We start from the raw sequence: 22,549 nt of genomic DNA on the forward strand, positions 1-22,549 counted from the left end.
AGTAAAGGAACAGACCATTAATATATGGTCAAAATTTATAACTGATATTGCCCCATGTTTTCAATTCCTGCTCTGTGCCTTTACGTACTAGAGACATCCGTATATCCCTCATGTGTAACATGTGGCAACACCGTTATTCTCTTCTAAACTTTAATAAATAAATGGAGTTGCAAAATTTCTTGTCTACCCAAACAAAAATCTGTTGAATTATGTATTAAAAATCATAAACAATTTACACACATAGCGATTACAACATTAAATTATCTTATTGTTTTTGTGTTGTTTTATAAACTTAATTTATGCACAATCAGACAAAAAACATTATAAAAAGCAACAACAACAAAATTGCAGCCATAAACAAACTCCCCATTGTTTGCGGATTCAGTTTCTCATTGTGAGGCGGACACAATGCCTGCCTGATTCTTGTTTTGACAGAGAGGAGAACGAAAGAGAGTTTGCATTGCTTAAAATTCGAGAGAGTTTCATTTGGTGGACTCTCAAACTCTCTGAGACAAATCAATAAGAACAAAAGTAACTGTCAAAAATGTACAACAAATGAAGCTAACCATTTGTTTGTCTCTCTCATAAAAATGTATACAATAACCCCCCGGCCATTGGCTCCCCATTAGTGTGAAAGAGATGACTAGTGTGTGGGGTTAATTAAAAAGTGGAGCAAAGAAAGCGACATAAAGCAAAACTGAAATGTAATTTTTCTGTGTTCATCGTCGACGGTCGTTGCATTGCACATTCAGTTTTTGTTGAAAGAAAAAATATTTCAGTTTGTAGACGACAGACAGAAGGTTTAAAAGTGAAATAAAACGATTAGAGCGGCCACGGCGGAAACGAAAAAAAAAAACTAAATTAGAAAATCGAAGAAATTGATTGAAATTAATTGAACTCGAGTGAAGCAAACACCAAGCAGCGGAGTGAAATAATGACAGCTGAAGTGGAAATCTATGCCAAAAAAGAACCCCATTTACGTTCCCTAAAACAGTCAGGACATGTGGGTTTTGATAGCTTGCCGGATCAATTGGTAAATAAATCTGTGCAAAATGGCTTCGTCTTTAATGTGATGTGTATTGGTGAAACTGGTTTAGGTAAATCCACGATGATGGACACCCTGTTCAATACCAGCTTTGAGTCCACACCCAGTTCCCATACATTACCCAATGTGAAATTGAAAGCGCACACTTATGAGCTGCAGGAAAGCAATGTACGTTTGAAGTTAACAATTTGCGATACGGTCGGCTATGGTGATCAAATCAACAAAGATGACTCATTCAAAGCAGTTGTCGATTATATTGATGCCCAGTTTGAGGCTTATCTACAGGAAGAGTTGAAAATCAAACGGTCACTGGTTGGTTGTCATGATTCACGCATCCATGTGTGTTTGTATTTCATATGTCCCACGGGACATGGCCTCAAGAGCTTGGATTTGGTGTGTATGAAGAAATTGGACAGTAAAGTGAACATCATACCCATTATTGCCAAGGCTGATACCATTTCCAAGGCGGAATTGCAAAAATTCAAATCCAAAATCATGCAGGAGTTGGCCAATAATGGGGTACACATCTATCAATTTCCCACAGATGATGAAACAGTGGCCGATACCAATCAGGCCATGAATGATCATGTACCCTTTGCTGTTGTGGGCTCCACGGAATTCATTAAGGTGGGTAACAAGCTGATTAGGGCTCGGCAATATCCCTGGGGCACGGTGCAGGTGGAAAATGAAACCCACTGCGATTTTGTGAAATTGCGTGAAATGCTCATACGCACCAACATGGAAGATATGCGTGAAAAGACCCACACCAAACACTATGAGCTGTATCGTCAAAAACGCCTCGAAGAAATGGGTTTCTCTGATGTTGATTCCGACAACAAGCCCATTTCTTTTCAACAAACATTTGAGGCCAAACGTTCGAATCATCTTGCCGAATTGCAGGCCAAAGAGGAAGAGGTTCGTCAAATGTTTGTACAACGTGTCAAGGAAAAGGAGGCAGAACTCAAAGAATCTGAAAAGGAGTTGCATGCCAAATTTGAAAAACTCAAGCGGGACCACGCGGAGGAGAAACGCAAACTGGAAGAGTCACGCAAGAAATTGGAAGAAGATTTCCTTGAATTTACCAGACGCAAAGCCCAGTTGGCCACATCACACCACACCCTGACATTGGGTAAAAGCAAAAAGAAGTAAGAAGTGAAATTTTCCAAACCAAACAACAAAAAGCGAACAATGAAAAAAATTCCAACAGCGCAACAGCTACAAAAGCAGCCAATAATTGCAGCACAAACAAAAGCCACAGTTTTTTTGTAATTTGTATTTTATAGAACGAACAACAACAACAAGTATTTATTATAAATGCTAGACGCATAATTGAAAAAAAACAAAAACAAAAATTATTCACAAAACTAAGCTTAATAAGCGAATTAACCTAAGCTAACCTTAACCACTGACACCCACCCGCGTTTTCTATCCCCCTCCCTCACTAATCAACAACCCCTTCCAACACCTTTCACTATCACTATTGACCGCTCGGCCATGTTTGAAAACGAATTTTGCCAATTTAAAAAAGTTTTTTTTTAAGTTAATGGATTTTTTCTATATTCGGATGTTTATAAAAAAACTATAGAAACTAGTACAGTGGCCCAAAGTTAAATTGAATTGAATTAAAAGGCTTGAGTTAAGTTTAAAAGCACCCTACGTATTTCTTTGAAATTTGTAACAAACTGGAGATCTTGTTATTCTGATAAGAATGACATGCATGTTTTGTGGCGCAAGTCCATCCAGAGCCTTTGAATTTCCGGAAATTCAAGGAAATTAATTTTAACGGCTTGAGTTGAGGAGCACCCTACGTATTGCTTTGAAATTTGTACCAGAATGCAGATCTTATTCTCCTGATAATGATTATGCACATTTTTTAATGGAAGTCCATAAAGGGCTTTTTGAATTTTCGGAATTTTGAGGGAACATTCCCCACCCAGCTGCATGGTATTCTGGTCATCGCCTGTAAGGCCAAAAGCACATCATTTACCAGAAATGACGCAAAACTTTACTCAAACGTTGGATGTATTTCCGGCTTAAACGAATGAAGAAATTTACAAACAAATTCGAAAGGAGTTCCTGCAGTTTTTCCTTTCTTCTTGAAAAACTGAAATGAATTTAGCAACAATAGTATTGCGAGTCTCAGCCATGAATCCCAGCTTATACTAGGTTGACATAGTCCTGGTACATTCTCCAGTATTATATAGACATATTCTTACGTGGGATTTATCGCTGAAACTCATAAAAGTCAATTCATTCCAGGTTAATCCGACAACAAGCTCCAAATATGCCATTAAGGCTGAATTCTTCGTTAAAACTTGAATTGAAAAATACGCAAAAAATAAAAATTGTGTGAATGAATACTTGCGGTGCTTCTGAATTTAACTGATTCCTAGTGAAAAAAATTACCTATTCTATTCTTTTTTTCTTTTTTGATATTTTTTAAATGGTAGCTTTTAGTTAGTTTCCGACTTATTCGATTAATGTTAACATTATGAAACAATTAAAAAATGTAAAAAAATCCTTTTTTTAAATATGAAAAAATGTAAAACTTTGAAGTGAACTAATTTGGATCCCATTATCCTTCGAAAATTTCCAATTTTTTCAATAATTCCACAAATGTAATTCATTCATTGGAAAATTTCCATCACGTTTTCGAAAAATTTTGATTAAAAAAAATCTCAAATCCATTACCTAATTTTCATAAATATTTTTCGAGAATTTCGATAAAACAAAACAATCTCCAAATTCATTACTTAATTTTTGAAAATATACATTTTCGTCTAACACGTAAAAATTTCCCAGCTTTTACATAAGTATTATTTTTAATATAACATAACGAACGTAAAATGCTCAAGTTTTCAAAAACCTCTGCATTTTTCTTATTAAGAACAAAAAATATATTTTTTTACTTTATTTTAAAAAATAAAGTATTTTTTATTCAAACATCATCACGCCTTTTTACCAAATTCTCTGCTTTAAACACGTATATATCGCCTCCTCCTCCTTTCTTTATAGTTATTAATATTATTACTTATTATAATTATTGTAGTTATAATATATTCTCATATATATTATTAAATATATAATATTTAACACGAAAATAAAGTATTTAATAAAAATTATTAAAAAAATATAAAAACTTCCAATGTGTTTCAATTTTAAAACTGACAGCCTGTTTCACTATTTCGAACGAAAATGAAAAACCAAAGAAAAACAACTAAACTCGTGTCTCATTTTTAAATTTTGTAGTTGACTTTGTGAATTTTACCATGAAAATCAAAGTTTAGGTGTTTTTCGTTCGCAATAATTTCCGTTCGACATAGGGAAACCAGTCCTGAATCAATCATCGAATTCTGTTCTAAGTGCAATTTTATTAATTCGATTTATAAATGGAATATATTTTTATATGCTTAACCTTTAGGATAATGTGTGCCTTATCGATAGGATAGAACTTCAAATACGGCTTCATCAGTTAAGGGCGGTCAGACATAGGGGAATGTAAAAAAAACCTCAATTTTTATATTGAGAGACTGTGATCCTGCACATGTCAACTTACCGGTAATGTCTTTCCCAACAATGTCACAGTGCCCCGTAGCTAATAGAAAGTTATTTCGTTTTGTAACCATCCCAGCAGATCTCTACACTTGTTAACAACCACAACCAGTCTTTCGGAAACATTTAAATGGACCTGTATCAGTGTCAGGTTTCAGCTTGGAAGACGTTATTGAACTGATTCAACCGAGATTGAACTCATCGCAAAATACCACTTCCATATGGAAGGCTTTGTGGAAGTGCTCCAGTTAAGTATCGGTGATAAATAATCAAATAGTTTCCAAACCGCGGAGCAAATTGATTTTACGAACTGCTGGCGGAAAAATCTTAATTTTTTTTTAAATTGTAAATTTTTTCTAAGTAGCCGGCCTTTCTCCTATGTACAGGTGCAAATCTCGGTCACGGAAAAAAAAGTTTCTTTTAAATTGTAAATTTTTCCACGTAAGCAACGCAATTTTCGGAACATCCGAGTCCCATATCTCGGGAAGTATGGACTTCCCCTCGAAAGCTTTATATTTTTGTAATCAGGACGAGAAGATATACCCATGACAAAAATTTCAGATTTTTCTGCCAGGTGTTCGTAAAATCAATTTATGCCTAAACCGCTACTCGCCTTACATTTTTATCTGCATTAACCTAAAAAAACGCTTCTGAAAACAACATTTTCAAACAGATATCTAGCAATGCATTTAACGTCGCCTTTGCAGTATTTTTGACGAAGCGGTGCGTTGTGAATTATCTAGCTTTGCCTGGCTTTACTTGGAACAAACCGCATGCCATCATACAAGACATACATATGCCCAGATGGGACAGATCATATATCCGAATCCTAAATTTTTACCTATTGAGTGCTTGTGCGCTCCTCAGTGTACTTCCATCGCAACTGGTTGTTGTTGTTGTACCAGAGTATGACAACACCGATTTATTTGCTGGTGGATTGGGAAGTTTTGGAAAATGAATATTGATCAAAATTAGCGAAGGATCCTACCTTGTGGTATTCACCTTTTAATTTTTCGATATTTGGTCTTTTGGCGGCTTTAATTTCCTTTAGCGGCATCTAAGGTGGGAAGACAATTTGTTCACCATAGGTAGCGCTTTCTATTCTGATTCCAACGAAGTATAATTTTTGTCCCGGAAACGTAGTTTGTTCTCATACCCGAGATTTGCACCTGTCCATAGGAGAAAGTCGTAAATCCCCGGCCGAAGGCCCGCTACTTAAGGAAAAATTTACAATTTAAAAGAAATTCTGCTCCCATTCCCGAGATTTGCACCTGTCCATAGAAAAACTTTCCTTTATCTCGGGGAGTATAAATTTGCGGGACAAATGCTATACACCGTTGGAATCAGGACCAAAAGAACAACATGTGCTTAAAATGCCGAATTTTTCCGCCAGGTGCCGCTAAAGGAAATTTGTTCCCTTTTGGCCTCGGAATTTAACGAAGGCTTGCCTACCATTAAGGTATAGCAAATCAATGCGTGACATTGTTTGGAAAGGTGGAATTCATGTTGTCGGAAATCAGCATTGAATGATCGCGACCGTATAGAATAAGTTGGACAAATCATAAGCTGTGGCATAATTGTGCTTTCAGGAGGCCGCCACTGATTTAGGCCAATCAAAATCTTAGTCGTAATCTCCTTTACTGATCTTACTCTTTTGCGATTCCTGCAATTCTGCGAAGATGGATGCACAATAATAAATTGGTGGCAGAAGTGTGTAGCACACTTTTTGGCATCAGAGCACTGGACGTTTTCGAAGGCGATACCAAGGAGATTCTTATTTATTTTTTTTTCAACCTGAGAAGATCTTTAGAGTAGACCAAGAAAGGTGTGAATTGATATTGCACTGGTAAAGATGTACCAACCATTAGGAGCGCATGTATATCTCGGCTCGGCATGCAACTGTTCAATTCATTCATCAGTTGGGTTTCGGCACGAAGCTGGTTGCATTGTTGTGCATGCCATGGATGAAAAGCTTGGTCTCATAAGGTGAATTCTACCTGCTTGAGAACAATTTCTATAAATATTTTATCACGCTTTCTGGTGCTTGAGGATAGCGGCAACGGACGCAGGGAGTACTCAACGAATTTTGCGAAGCCATCCCAGTAGGCTTTTTTAATGAAGGTGCGTTGATCGGGCCTAACGAAATTATACGGTATGCTTGAGGCCCGAAGTGAGAGGTGAAGTGTCTCTCAGAACATACCCGATAATTTTTTTGTTGAGATAAGTATCACGAAAATTTCCAAAACCTTACAAATACCAACCAACAAGGAGTTTTCGCGAAAAAGAAAAGATGAGGTTTTGTTTAATTAGCCGGTCTTGGATCTGTCATTGAATTATTTAGGACCACTGTGTCTGGTATCTTCCAAACAAAATTCAAATTTTTGAGCTTAAAATGATGAGATCTAATCTTTGAGGTAAGTTTTTATTATTTCCTCAGCCTTTAGGCTAGCTACTGAGTGTATATACTCGTTGATATGATCAAAATGTGCCTCATCGAAATAATGGTTTGGACCCCAAGTATGTTTAGACTAAATCTGTTTCAGATAATTCGGAGACAATTTAGCTCGGTCCGCCAATCTGATTAATAACTTTAGAAAGGATCAACCGTTGAATATCGTAATATTTGTTCAAACTTGGATTTTGTTCGACTATCGATCCACTACTTCTGGTAGTCACCACAAAAGCTAAAATGCCTACAGGTGCTGAGGCATAATGAATTAATTGTACGATATTTCAATGAATTAAGAAGCAGAAGAAGAAGGGAGTAATTTTGAACATAGATCAGCTTCGAAAATGGATTACATCGGTCCGCTATTTCAGTAAATGTAGCATAAGACTACAATAGCTTGTCCTCGCGGTACATTTTTCTTCGAGGCAAGTTCATACTTCCCGAGATTATGGCCTAAAAGCTCTAAGAACTCTGTCAAATGCATGCGCACATCAGGTAATTTCTTTCAAACATACATAAAATCCAAAAAACTCATCGGCCAACATCTTCGGTTGCCTCCCACATAAAGTTCAAACATTTTGATTAAGAGTTGTTTATGAGCTGTTCAAGGTTTGTTATGAAATTTTCACCATAGGCAGTCCTTATGATTGCAGCGATATATTTTTTGTGGAAAAGTTTCCGATATAATAACTCAAAATCTCTAAAAATCCTATGACGATCGGCATTGGTCCAACCTTTGCACATCGGTATATTTCATTCTAACTGATATTAAGTTCTATAATAGCCCACATTCGACAACTCATTCCGGTACTGCCCTGACAAAAGCTATACATTTTCACTTAGGTGCAGTGTAAGGGCGGTTCGGGGATTCTTTTTGGAATGCTTATGGATGACGTGAACAAATTTTACGGTGACCAACTAAATTGAATCATGTATACGATGGCCGAAACTGTTGAAATCATCAAATTTTTTAAAAGGTTTTCTATCAGACACCTCATGCAAATACATTTATCACAAAAGTTCAAAATTTTCGTTAGGTGCTGTATAAGACCAGTTTTCTGATCGTTGTTTCGTTGGCAAGTCCATACTTTCTGTCATAATGTTCTAAAAATTCTATAGTGAGGACTAAAATGGTTGCTTGATATGATAAGTGTTGTTGTTGTTGTAAGAGTTTTTTATTATTATATTTGTATGTTCGTTTTCCTGTTTAATCTGGCTCTAGGTCTATCTCCAGTTCCAGGAACTACTTCGATGGGATGTAACCACAGATCCACTGGAATCAGATGAGTAGGCTTGGCGGGCCGTTTAATAGCTGCTTAGTATCGTGCGGGCCCATGCCGCATACTGGGCAGATGTCTTACACGGTGCGATCGATTACCGCCCAATAGGAATTTAGGCGACCGAGCGTAATTGAGCCAAAAGTACTCTGCTTTGTCGTGGCAGCTGACGCTCTTTAGCTGCGATAGATGGGGGATGTACTCCGATGACTGCATTCACACAATAATTGCTTATGGTCTTAGCAATTGTGTCCGTGTGAATGCTGTTCAAACCTGCCTGGTATGCCTCTTGATCTAGAGGTTCTCTCCTATATTGCTGGACCGCCGTCTCTGGAGCATGAATATCCTTCTTGATATGCCTGGGTGTATCGGTAGCCAGAAGATGGTGATTGGGATGGCTCTCACGGTAACACCCAAGCAAGTACTGCAACGATAGCATCTCATTAAATTCCGTTGTCGTACTGGAAGAATCTTTGCCTCCTCATGTTGATGGTCCACTAAAGATTTGAGGAGGCACCCTGTTGCAAGTTTGAATCTTTTTCCAATTCGTATCACATAATCTCGGGGACCAAACTGGAGCCGCATAGCTTACCACAGACCGACCTATCGCATTATATGTGGTCAACAAGGTTTCTTTATCTGCACCCCAGCAGTTGTGGTCTTTCCGGCTAGGGACTTGAAGTCCTTGTTCCTACATTTCAGCTTGTCGCAGATAGCTGTGGCGTTCGAGCACTTCGTGAATGTAGTGTCGAATGTGACCCCTAAAATTTTGGGGCAGTTTGTGGTCGGAATTCTGTTACCATCGACCCTGATATTCAACTTTCTTCTATACTGCGTCGTCCATGTGGTGAACAGAGTGGCCGTCGATTTAGTGGCGGATATCTGCATATTCCTCGCGTGGAAAAAGGTGGTAAGATCGGTTAAATAGGAGTTCAGTCTCTCACAGATGTCATCAGGGTAGGTACCTAACGACAGGATCGTACAATCATCCGCATACGTTACGATCTCAATGCCGTCTGGAGGGGGCGGAATACAGGAAAGGTAGAGTTAAACAGTTCCGGAGATATCACTCCTCCTTCGGGAACTCCCTGTTTCACTCTACAGGGCTTGGATTTCTTGTTCCTGAATTCCACATACGACTGGCAACCACACATATAGTTGATTATCCAACGTTTCAGACTTGGCCGGAGGGTTGTCTGCTCAATGTCCTCGAACAGCGTGGTGGACAGGAATGACTCCCAAAATTAGATCAAATTCCAAGATCGATTATGTCTGTCCATTCCTTCCAGTTTAAGGTCACTTCTCGGATCGTAGCGGGTTGTTCTTGTGGTCATGACTAGAACATTGATTTTTTTTTTTGCTAGGAAAACCAATTCATACTGAGATATGAGACCTGAAACCAAAACCACTATTTCATAAACCTTTCGCACTAAAGTTTTCAATTGTCTTCTTGTTTTTTGTTGTGAATGCGTCAAAGTTAATATGAAAAGTATGTGAAGTGGATGGATTTGTGGATGGGGTATAGGAGATTATGTGGGTTTTTCGTAGTAGTTCGCCATAATGGCACGAATGCTCCAAAAACCACCGGTCAAGTTGCATTCCTGCAATATAATAAGGACTGTTCTTTTATGAGGACTGTATTGATTGGGTCTGTAAGTGGAATAATGCGGCCCATGGTATACTTCTAATGGCCCTTTTATCCCCACGTGAGTTTTCTCACTTCTTTAAGTAGAAACGGCAGAGAGATTTACGTTCAGAATAACCCCCGATATTTCGATTTTCAATTAGGAATCTGTTCAAAGTGCATTTAGGTCCACCACCACTGTTACGGTGTTTTCTTTTTTCAATGTTTAGGGTATTTAGCTGTCGGCAAAGTCAATTTTTAATGATGTTTACTATGACTCGGCTGTAAATTAGTTTAACTCCCAATGTTATTTCAAACAAAATAGGCAAACTAATTAGCAAAAATATGGCAAACATTTTTTTTTCAAAATCTTATTTAATTCTTTGTTCATTATCAACTTGTTACTGTTCAAGCTTAGAGTTTATCACGATGAACTCATCATCGTCACCAATACCTCGTCCGGCATACATAGCGTGTAGCTGCTGTTTTGAGCGGTTAATAAAACAGAAACTTGTTTTCACCTTCAAACAAAATAAACGCGCGAAACAAATCGTTGTTGGTTGGTTGATGGTGAATCAAGTGTCTGTTTTTGTTCGCCGCCATAAATTGTTATTAACATTTCTCTTGTTGCTGATATTTTGTGATACATATTATTTTGTTTTACAATTGTTGTTGTTGTTGTCGTCATTGTTGTTGTTTTTCATTTAACAATTAACTGGATACATTTTCTGTACCAGTTTGTTGTTTTAATTGAGTTTAATACATTTTGTTGTCGTGTGATTTTTTATTAATTTTGCTTTTTTACAATTTTTGAAATTGTTTTTTTTTTGAATTTTTCATATTGGTTATTTCTCAATTTCAATTGGAAATTAAAAATTCATTACTTTTTACTTTCTTGAGAATTGTTGCTGGCTCAGCAATGCTTGAGAGATGGTTGTTTCTGTAAAATACAAAAATTATGAAATCAACAATTGATTACAATTTTTTCCCAGGACTGCAGACATGCCTATGCCAGATGGGTTTCAGATAATCTACACATATGACCATATTTTAATGTTAAAAATTTTTGATGGTTTTTTGTTTATACTTTTTTTCTTGTCTTAGTAATGCCACAATCATATGAATATTGTTTATTTATAATGCACGTTTACTTAAGCAATGCACTTTGGTTTCCTCTTCATTCATTCACCCCCGTTTGCCTCTTGGAAATTTTAAAGCCCCATAAAAAAGTGCCTCTCATAACCTTTGATTTTGTATTTATTCACACCCGTCCATTGCCAAGCATTATGCCCTCGTTCTTTGCCCCATATGCCCCACAAACAAACCTTCCCCTCATCTTCTTCAATCAACAATGCAATTCTCCACACTTTCTTATCATTTGGGGTTACATAAAGTTTTTCTTATATTTATAATGTTTTTTTTCATCTTTTCTTCTGCTCCTCTTAACATATTTATTGTATTTTTTTGTATGTGTTCTTTGTAACATTTTCAATGGAATTTCCATTAACATTTCTCAATTGATTTTAATGATATTTTTTCTCATTTTTTTCTTATGTATTACTAAAAGAAAATTTTGTTTGTGCCCTAACTCTTCCTCTTATCTGGAGTAGTGTTGTCGTCCGTTGCATGAATCATTTTTGTTGTTGTCCATACATCCATATGTCTGTAAATCGTTTACTTTGGACGTCTGTTTATATTTTTTTTTATTTTATATTTTATATTTTATATTTTATATTTTATATTTTATATTTTATATTTTATATTTTATATTTTATATTTTATATTTTATATTTTATATTTTATATTTTATATTTTATATTTTATATTTTATATTTTATATTTTATATTTTATATTTTATATTTTATATTTTATATTTTATATTTTATATTTTATATTTTATATTTTATATTTTATATTTTATATTTTATATTTTATATTTTATATTTTATATTTTATATTTTATATTTTATATTTTATATTTTATATTTTATATTTTATATTTTATATTTTATATTTTATATTTTATATTTTATATTTTATATTTTATATTTTATATTTTATATTTTATATTTTATATTTTATATTTTATATTTTATATTTTATATTTTATATTTTATATTTTATATTTTATATTTTATATTTTATATTTTATATTTTATATTTTATATTTTATATTTTATATTTTATATTTTATATTTTATATTTTATATTTTATATTTTATATTTTATATTTTATATTTTATATTTTATATTTTATATTTTATATTTTATATTTTATATTTTATATTTTATATTTTATATTTTATATTTTATATTTTATATTTTATATTTTATATTTTATATTTTATATTTTATATTTTATATTTTATATTTTATATTTTATATTTTATATTTTATATTTTATATTTTATATTTTATATTTTATATTTTATATTTTATATTTTATATTTTATATTTTATATTTTATATTTTATATTTTATATTTTATATTTTATATTTTATATTTTATATTTTATATTTTATATTTTATATTTTATATTTTATATATTTTATATTTTATATTTTATATTTTATATTTTATATTTTATATTTTATATTTTATATTTTATATTTTATATTTTATATTTTATATTTTATATTTTATATTTTATATTTTATATTTTATATTTTATATTTTATATTTTATATTTTATATTTTATATTTTATATTTTATATTTTATATTTTATATTTTATATTTTATATTTTATATTTTATATTTTATATTTTATATTTTATATTTTATATTTTATATTTTATATTTTATATTTTATATTTTATATTTTATATTTTATATTTTATATTTTATATTTTATATTTTATATTTTATATTTTATATTTTATATTTTATATTTTATATTTTATATTTTATATTTTATATTTTATATTTTATATTTTATATTTTATATTTTATATTTTATATTTTATATTTTATATTTTATATTTTATATTTTATATTTTATATTTTATATTTTATATTTTATATTTTATATTTTATATTTTATATTTTATATTTTATATTTTATATTTTATATTTTATATTTTATATTTTATATTTTATATTTTATATTTTATATTTTATATTTTATATTTTATATTTTATATTTTATATTTTATATTTTATATTTTATATTTTATATTTTATATTTTATATTTTATATTTTATATTTTATATTTTATATTTTATATTTTATATTTTATATTTTATATTTTATATTTTATATTTTGTAAGGGGAGAAATATCCAAATATTGGAAAATACTTCCCTTAAGTTTTGGGTTTATTGTTTTTATTAATTTTATTATTTATACTGGGACATGAATAAGTCGCAATGCAGTATTCGTCCTCAGTTTCTCTATTGCAATGTAGCCTTAAGGCTTCCAAAGTCTAAGAGAATATTATTTTTTATATTTTATTGGTTTTTCCAAATAAAACAAAGGCAGTTAAGCTTTACCAACTTTATTGTTCTGCAGCTCGATCACAATAGAAAGAATAAAAATCATTTCTATGACCAGCTGGACATCATTAAAATCTTTAACATCGGTTAGAACTTATCTACTACAAATATTGCAAATATTGGTATGAAAGTTAAAACATATTGAGTCATAATTAGTTGCAATCATATATAATTTGCATAGTTATTGAGTATTTGAGTATAATTGAGCAAAAGAGTAAGATATACATAAATCGATTTGTCGTTAAGTTTTATGGTACGAGAGAACACGAAAGTATTGACGAGAGCAATACAATAACAATGATAATAACTTGTTCGTTAAAAGTAAGAAGAAGCATGTATATTGAGAAATAGAGAAAGTTAGAGATGCTCCTTCGAGTGAAATCGTTTTAAGGTTCTGTAACAAAAGATACTAATGTAACGTAACATTGGATATTTAACATTAAAATGTAAACTGACGTTAACATATACATGTACAAATGATGTTAACAAAAATTAAATGAAATTATGTTGTCATATAATAAAAATAATAATTACTAATAATGTTGAATAAACGGGCCGCTACAATTTTATATTTTATATTTTATATTTTATATTTTATATTTTATATTTTATATTTTATATTTTATATTTTATATTTTATATTTTATATTTTATATTTTATATTTTATATTTTATATTTTATATTTTATATTTTATATTTTATATTTTATATTTTATATTTTATATTTTATATTTTATATTTTATATTTTATATTTTATATTTTATATTTTATATTTTATATTTTATATTTTATATTTTATATTTTATATTTTATATTTTATATTTTATATTTTATATTTTATATTTTATATTTTATATTTTATATTTTATATTTTATATTTTATATTTTATATTTTATATTTTATATTTTATATTTTATATTTTATATTTTATATATTTTATATATTTTATATATTTTATATTTTATATTTATTTTATATTTTATATTTATTTTATATTTATTTTATATTTTATATTTTATTTTTTATATTTATTTTATATTTATATTTATTTTATATTTTATTTTTTATATTTTATATTTTATATTTATTTTATTATATTTTTTACATTACATTTTATATTTTACAATTTTTAATGATTTTTATGTTTAATATTTTCATAATGTTTTATATTTAGGTTTTGTATAAATTAATACACTAATACAAATTCAAAAATTTTAACTAAAATTTAATCTTTTTTGTCGTTACAGATTTAGCCCTCTAAAGAACACATTTGAATGGAAGCCATGGATTAGCACATGCCAGTTTGTCCCATAACTCTATCCCCAGCATTATCGACAACAGAATCGGGGATAAGTTATAAATCACGGCCCAATAATCATTCTTTATCATGAAAATGTGGACAAATTGGATTGAATATCTAAAGAAGAGTGACAGTTTGGTTTAAATTTGTGGTGTGTTCCCATACTTCGTTTATTTTCGAAACCTTTCCTGTCTTTGAAATAGGCCACATTTCCAAGGGTGAAATAACAACAACAACTGCCATTATATACTCTACAGTAATTATACAATTCCATAACAAAAGCAGGGTGCTTTCCATCTATACAACGTATACTCAACATTCGTCTTGGCAAAAAGCAAGAACCCGGAGCCCTACAATAATAATTACAATAATCGTTGATGTTCACGTACCAGAAACTTTCCATCAGCATTTACGAGTAGAGCGGCATCACTGCCAGACAAAAACAATTTCAATTTTTTTAACAACTTTTTTTCGTCACTTTACCTTCGTTTTTCTGGATTCTCATAATTTTGAAACAAAAGCGAATTCTTTTCCGTCTTTTTGTTTTTTGGGTGGATGGCATTATGCATTGTAGTCAACAACAATAGAAAGGGGTATATTTTTTGAAGAATCCAATATTAAAGTGGAAGACGGCAGTAGTGGCAAAACCCTTATTTCTATTTTAATTTCGATTTGATTGTTGCACCACAAAGCAAATAATTTTAAAAATTCACTTCGTTTGCCAATTTGTAGCACTACAGAAACCCCCACCAAACCCACCACCACAACTGAGAATTTTTTTCCAGAAAAGTACCAGAAAAAAAACCTTTGAATAAACAAAAATTGAATTGGAGAACTACAAAGAAAACCCAAACCCATATCGCTGAAAATATTTACTAAAACGTGTCGCGCGTCTTTATCATTACGTCGTTAATGCGCCGTCGCCGCATTCCGTTATCGCCGTCGTTACCCGTCGTCTCCACCATTATCGTCTCGGAATTGTTGTAAACCAAAAAAAACCGCCATCATTATCGCAGTCAACATTTTGGGATTCAAACACCACCCCCACCACAAAGAATGTCATCGACAAAATGTGGTCTAAAAATGATTTTCACAGCGATCATTTTTGTCATCATCGTAAATGGTAAGTGAATTATTTCAGTTTTTCATAATCACAATTGGTCCTTCGACCGACTGTCTGAATAAGGTTTTAATAAGAAAAACCTTATTAAGCCATGCTAAATTAAAATTTGCCATGGAAACCATTAATTCAGCCAAATTATCTTTTTATTCATCATGTCTATCATCTACTTTGTCGATACTTTGTCATAACTAATGACCTTTGACCTTGAGCAGTAAGCAGATTATTGTTGCTCATGAAACCTTGCCTATTTTTTCCCCCTCTGCTACTGCTCACAAACAATAATAACAATAACTTATCATAGATTGTTAGTACCATGATCTGATTTATTGTGGACTGGTTTATTTGCATCCGGCCATTTGCCGAATACCCACAACTTCACCCACCCACAACATCTGTTTGCCATTTTCCTCTTCTATGAGAAATTCTTCTGCCAGCATTTTTATATTGTAGTTTTTCATAAAATTCTAGATGCTAGTGGGCTATCTACCCCACAACTATGAATTTGAAAAAATATGAATAGCAAAAGAAAAGAAGAAAAAAGTGTTGGAAAACCCCTAACGAAGAATGTAACGAAAAAAAAAAAACGAACGTTAATTAAAATGGAATGCCAATAATAATGGCCAAAGGTTACCATAATTTTTGTTTCATGTTTTTCTCTCCTCTCATTTATTCTTTAGATATTTTAAGTTTTTCTTTTGTGGAGGCGTTTTGTATAGCCTTGTGTGTGCAAAAAGTTTTGAAACTAACTTGGCCCGACATCCAGACAGACACATTTAACAAGAAATAATGGCTAAAGATTAGACAAAACTAATGGTATTTGAAGGTAAAACTGTCAGACATATTCATACATATTCATGTGGTTTTTTGCCCACTTTCCTTGGAGACAAGGACAAGTGCCAAGAACCTGGGGAAGCAATAAAGAAATAAAAAATATTATTTATGGTGTCTAAATTAAAGTTTCCTTAAAGAAACTTTTATTCAGCCAGGCTGAATAGAAGTTTTCCTAACGGAAGCCCTATTCAGCCAAGCTAAATAGAAATTTTCCTAGAGGATACCCTATTCAGCCAGGCTGAATAGAAGTTTTCCTAAGGGAAACCCTATTCAGCCAGGCTGAATAAAAGTTTTCCTAACGGAAACCCTATTCAGCCAGGCTGAATCGGAGTTTTCCTAACGGAAACCCTATTCAGCCAGGCTGAATCGGAGTTTTCCTAACGGAAACCCTATTCAGCCAGGCTGAATCGGAGTTTTCCTAACGGAAACCCTTTTCAGCCAGGCTGAATCGGAGTTTTCCTAACGGAAACCCTATTCAGCCAGGCTGAATCGGAGTTTTCCTAACGGAAACCCTTTTCAGCCAGGCTGAATCGGAGTTTTCCTAACGGAAACCCTATTCAGCCAGGCTGAATCGGAGTTTTCCTAACGGAAACCCTATTCAGCCAGGCTGAATCGGAGTTTTCCTAACGGAAACCCTATTCAGCCAGGCTGAATCGGAGTTTTCCTAACGGAAACCCTATTCAGCCAGGCTGAATCGGAGTTTTCCTAACGGAAACCCTATTCAGCCAGGCTGAATCGGAGTTTTCCTAACGGAAACCCTATTCAGCCAGGCTGAATCGGAGTTTTCCTAACGGAAACCCTATTCAGCCAGGCTGAATCGGAGTTTTCCTAACGGAAACCCTATTCAGCCAGGCTGAATCGGAGTTTTCCTAAATGAAACCCTATTCAGCCAGGCTGAATCGGAGTTTTCCTAACGGAAACCCTATTCAGCCAGGCTGAATCGGAGTTTTCCTAACGGAAACCATATTCAGCCAGGCTGAATAAGAGTTTTCCTAAAGGATACCCTATTCAGCCAGGCTGAATAAGAGTTTTCCTAAAGGATACCCTATTCAGCCAGGCTGAATAAGAGTTATCCTAAAGGAAACCCTATTCAGCCAGGCTGAATAGAAGTTTTCCTAACGCAAAACCCTATTCAGCCAGGCTGAATAGAAGTTTTCCTAACGCAAAACCCTATTCAGCCAGGCTGAATAGAAGTTTTCCTAACGCAAAACCCCATTCAGCCAGGCTGAATAGAAGTTTTCCTAACGCAAAACCCCATTCAGCCAGGCTGAATAGAAGTTTTCCTAACGCAAAACCCTATTCAGCCAGGCTGAATAGAAGTTTTCCTAACGCCAAATCCTATTCAGCCAGGCTAAATAGAAGTTTTCCTAACGCCAAATCCTATTCAGCCAGGCTGAATAGAAGTTTTCCTAACGCAAAACCCTATTCAGCCAGGCTGAATAGAAGTTTTCCTAACGCAAAACCCTATTCAGCCAGGCTGAATAGAAGTTTTCCTAACGCAAAACCCTATTCAGCCAGGCTGAATAGAAGTTTTCCTAACGCAAAACCCTATTCAGCCAGGCTGAATAGAAGTTTTCCTAACGCAAAACCCTATTCAGCCAGGCTGAATAGAAGTTTTCCTAACGCAAAACCCTATTCAGCCAGGCTGAATAGAAGTTTTCCTAACGCAAAACCCTATTCAGCCAGGCTGAATAGAAGTTTTCCTAACGCAAAACCCTATTCAGCCAGGCTGAATAGAAGTTTTCCTAACGCAAAACCCTATTCAGCCAGGCTGAATAGAAGTTTTCCTAACGCAAAACCCTATTCAGCCAGGCTGAATAGAAGTTTTCCTAACGCAAAACCCTATTCAGCCAGGCTGAATAGAAGTTTTCCTAACGCAAAACCCTATTCAGCCAGGCTGAATAGAAGTTTTCCTAACGCAAAACCCTATTCAGCCAGGCTGAATAGAAGTATTCCTAACGCAAAACCCTATTCAGCCAGGCTGAATAGAAGTTTTCCTAACGCAAAACCCTATTCAGCCAGGCTGAATAGAAGTTTTCCTAACGCAAAACCCTATTCAGCCAGGCTGAATAGAAGTTTTCCTAACGCAAAACCCTATTCAGCCAGGCTGAATAGAAGTTTTCCTAACGCAAAACCCTATTCAGCCAGGCTGAATAGAAGTTTTCCTAACGCAAAACCCTATTCAGCCAGGCTGAATAGAAGTTTTCCTAACGCAAAACCCTATTCAGCCTGGCTGAATAGGGTTTTCCTAACGCAAAACCCTATTCAGCCAGGCTGAATAGAAGTTTTCCTAACGCAAAACCCTATTCAGCCAGGCTGAATAGAAGTTTTCCTAACGCAAAACCCTATTCAGCCAGGCTGAATAGAAGTTTTCCTAACGCAAAACCCTATTCAGCCAGGCTGAATAGAAGTTTTCCTAACGCAAAACCCTATTCAGCCAGGCTGAATAGAAGTTTTCCTAACGCAAAACCCTATTCAGCCAGGCTGAATAGAAGTTTTCCTAACGCAAAACCCTATTCAGCCAGGCTGAATAGAAGTTTTCCTAACGCAAAACCCTATTCAGCCAGGCTGAATAGAAGTTTTCCTAACGCAAAACCCTATTCAGCCAGGCTGAATAGAAGTTTTCCTAACGCAAAACCCTATTCAGCCAGGCTGAATAGAAGTTTTCCTAACGCAAAACCCTATTCAGCCAGGCTGAATAGAAGTTTTCCTAACGCAAAACCCTATTCAGCCAGGCTGAATAGAAGTTTTCCTAACGCAAAACCCTATTCAGCCAGGCTGAATAGAAGTTTTCCTAACGCAAAACCCTATTCAGCCAGGCTGAATAGAAGTTTTCCTAACGCAAAACCCTATTCAGCCAGGCTGAATAGAAGTTTTCCTAACGCAAAACCCTATTCAGCCAGGCTGAATAGAAGTTTTCCTAACGCAAAACCCTATTCAGCCAGGCTGAATAGAAGTTTTCCTAACGCAAAACCCTATTCAGCCAGGCTGAATAGAAGTTTTCCTAACGCAAAACCCTATTCAGCCAGGCTGAATTAGTGTGTTTATGTATTTTCATGGTTAATTTTTCCCTTTTTTCTTTACTCCTTGCAATTATTTCTGTTGGTTATGTTGTCAAAGACAAGACATCTCCATATGGTGGGATTTGTCTGTGTTAATCTCACGACATGTTGTCCCTTTAGTTTAGCCATAAAACAACAACCAACCCCTGTTTATGAAAAATGTTTTAACAGACACAGACATTCTACACGAAAAAAATATAGGGGAGAAATTCCTTTGAACAGCAGACATTGAACCTTGACCTTGAACCCAAATAGTTTAGGCATGCAAAGCAACCAAACTGCCAGGTCACTCTCTCATATTGTGTGTAAGTATGAGCAGGGCAGATCCTACAACAACGATGCGAAGAAGGACAACAACAACATTATTAAGATAATTATTGAAAATGAATTTTAAAAATCTAATGAAGTGAAGGGAAACCAGTCAATTCATGAATAATAGAATTTTTATTTTAAAATGCCATTCATTGGAATTTGGTAGAGTCTGCTTAACAGTCAATCCGCCCATTAGTCAGCCACTCTCCGTCTATCAATCCATTGACCATATGTTACCTCTAGCCACAGTTATGACTGTGCGTTCTCGCTTATTATATGAAAGGGGCTAATGATGGAGTATTAGCAGGTTTCCTTCCTCCGCCAGCACCCCTATCTCTGCATTCTAAACTGAAAATTGTTGGTTGTGACTGAACATAAGTTGACTGGGCAGTGAATAGAATAACAATAGTAATGTAAAATAATTGTGACTACTGCCCGGTCTTTTTATATTCAAATGGTAATGGTTTACAATTTCAATAATTGTCCATTTCCCCTATGGAGTGGCCATTGTCTAGGCGAAACAATAAAGGTCAGATTTATCTCTATTTTCGTTCAGTGAATAATAAATCGATTATAAAGTAAGGTAGAAATATGATTTTCTATATGAAAACCAAAGGAAGAATTCTATCCAGCCTGGCTGAATAAGGTTTCCGTTAGGAAAACTTCAATTCAGCCAGGTTGAATAAGATTTCCATTAGGAAAACTTCAATTCAGCCTGGCTGAATAAGGTTTCCGTTAGGAAAACTGCAATTCAGCCTGGCTGAATAAGGTTTCCGTTAGAAAAACTGCAATTCAGCCTGGCTGAATAAGGTTTCCCTTAGGAAAACTGCAATTCAGCCTGGCTGAATAAGGTTTCCGTTAGGAAAACTGCAATTCAGCCTGGCTGAATAAGGTTTCCGTTAGGAAAACTGCAATTCAGCCTGGCTGAATAAGGTTTCCGTTAGGAAAACTGCAATTCAGCCTGGCTGAATAAGGTTTCCGTTAGGAAAACTTCAATTCAGCCTGGCTGAATAAGGTTTCCGTTAGGAAAACTGCAATTCAGCCTGGCTGAATAAGGTTTCCGTTAGGAAAACTGCAATTCAGCCTGGCTGAATAAGGTTTCCGTTAGGAAAACTGCAATTCAGCCTGGCTGAATAAGGTTTCCGTTAGGAAAACTGCAATTCAGCCTGGCTGAATAAGGTTTCCGTTAGGAAAACTGCAATTCAGCCTGGCTGAATAAGGTTTCCGTTAGGAAAACTGCAATTCAGCCTGGCTGAATAAGGTTTCCTTTAGGAAAACTTCAATTCAGCCTGGCTGAATAAGGTTTCCTTTAGGAAAACTTCAATTCAGCCAGGTTGAATAAGATTTCCATTAGGAAAACTTCAATTCAGCCTGGCTGAATAAGATTTCCGTTAGGAAAACATCAATTCAGCCTGGCTGAATAAGATTTCCGTTAGGAAAACTTCAATTCAGCCTGGCTGAATAAGGTTTCCGTTGGGAAAACTTCAATTCAGCCTGGCTGAATAAGGTTTCCGTTGGGAAAACTTCAACTCAGCCTGGCTGAATAAGGTTTCCGTTGGGAAAACTTCAATTCAGCCTGGCTGAATAAGGTTTCCGTTAGGAAAACTTGAATTCAGCCTGGCTGAATAGGGTTTCCGTTAGGAAAACTTCTATTCAGCCTGGCTGAATAGGGTTTCCGTTAGGAAAACTTCTATTCAGCCTGGCTGAATAGGGTTTCCGTTAGGAAAACTTCTATTCTGCCTGGCTGAATAGGGCTTCCGTTAGGAAAACTTCTATTCAGCCTGGCTGAATAAGTTTCCGTTAGGAAAACTTCTATTCAGCCTGGCATAATTCCAAAGAGTAAGGAAAAAGGGTAAAATTAACCATGAAAATACATAAACACATTAATTCAGCCTGGCTGAATAAGATTTCCGTTAGGAAAACATCAATTCAGCCTGGCTGAATAAGATTTCCGTTAGGAAAACTTCAATTCAGCCTGGCTGAATAAGGTTTCCGTTGGGAAAACTTCAATTCAGCCTGGCTGAATAAGGTTTCCGTTGGGAAAACTTCAACTCAGCCTGGCTGAATAAGGTTTCCGTTGGGAAAACTTCAATTCAGCCTGGCTGAATAAGGTTTCCGTTAGGAAAACTTGAATTCAGCCTGGCTGAATAAGGTTTCCGTTGGGAAAACTTCAATTCAGCCTGGCTGAATAGGGTTTCCGTTAGAAAAACTTCAATTCAGCCTGGCTGAATAAGCTTTCCGTTAGAAAAACTTCAATTCAGCCTGGCTGAATAAGGTTTCCCTTAGGAAAACTTCAATTCAGACTGGCTTAATAGAGTTTTCCAATGAAAAAGGCGTGTCTAGTGCTTGCAGGTGTATGCATTAATTATTTTAAACTTTTCTGCCCACCATCTACAGTTAGCCACATCACCTTATTTCCATCTTAATTAATTTTCAATTTTTTTTTTTTTATTTTTTAATTAACGACCAAGGCTTT

General features: G+C 34.1%; 2 protein-coding genes across 7 annotated transcripts in view; both read left to right on the forward strand.

The window, feature by feature from the left end:
- Window positions 1-22,549, forward strand: part of kuz (zinc-dependent metalloprotease kuz) — a 451,131-nt gene that overhangs the window by 9,674 nt on the left and 418,908 nt on the right. For all 6 annotated transcript variants that reach the window (XM_073967576.1, XM_073967580.1, XM_073967582.1 and 3 more), the window contains exon 2: window positions 14,693-15,868. In XM_073967576.1, coding sequence (XP_073823677.1) covers window positions 15,802-15,868 — 67 coding nt within the window. In that variant the 5' untranslated portion in view covers window positions 14,693-15,801. The remainder of the gene's footprint in view (window positions 1-14,692; window positions 15,869-22,549) is intronic.
- Window positions 517-2,226, forward strand: Septin2 (septin 2). Its single transcript, XM_073967583.1, has one exon. It carries the CDS (start codon window positions 935-937, stop codon window positions 2,192-2,194), a length of 1,260 nt encoding a protein of 419 aa, XP_073823684.1. The 5' UTR covers window positions 517-934; the 3' UTR covers window positions 2,195-2,226.

This window comes from Musca autumnalis, unplaced genomic scaffold (genome assembly GCF_047663935.1).
Source record: "Musca autumnalis isolate F117 unplaced genomic scaffold, ASM4766393v1 scaffold_2, whole genome shotgun sequence".
Lineage (NCBI taxonomy): Eukaryota > Metazoa > Arthropoda > Insecta > Diptera > Muscidae > Musca > Musca autumnalis.

Bases quoted from the DNA above. Each gene is read 5' to 3' on its own strand.
- Septin2 (XM_073967583.1), top strand. From the start codon at position 935: ATGACAGCTGAAGTGGAAATCTATGCCAAAAAAGAACCCCATTTACGT.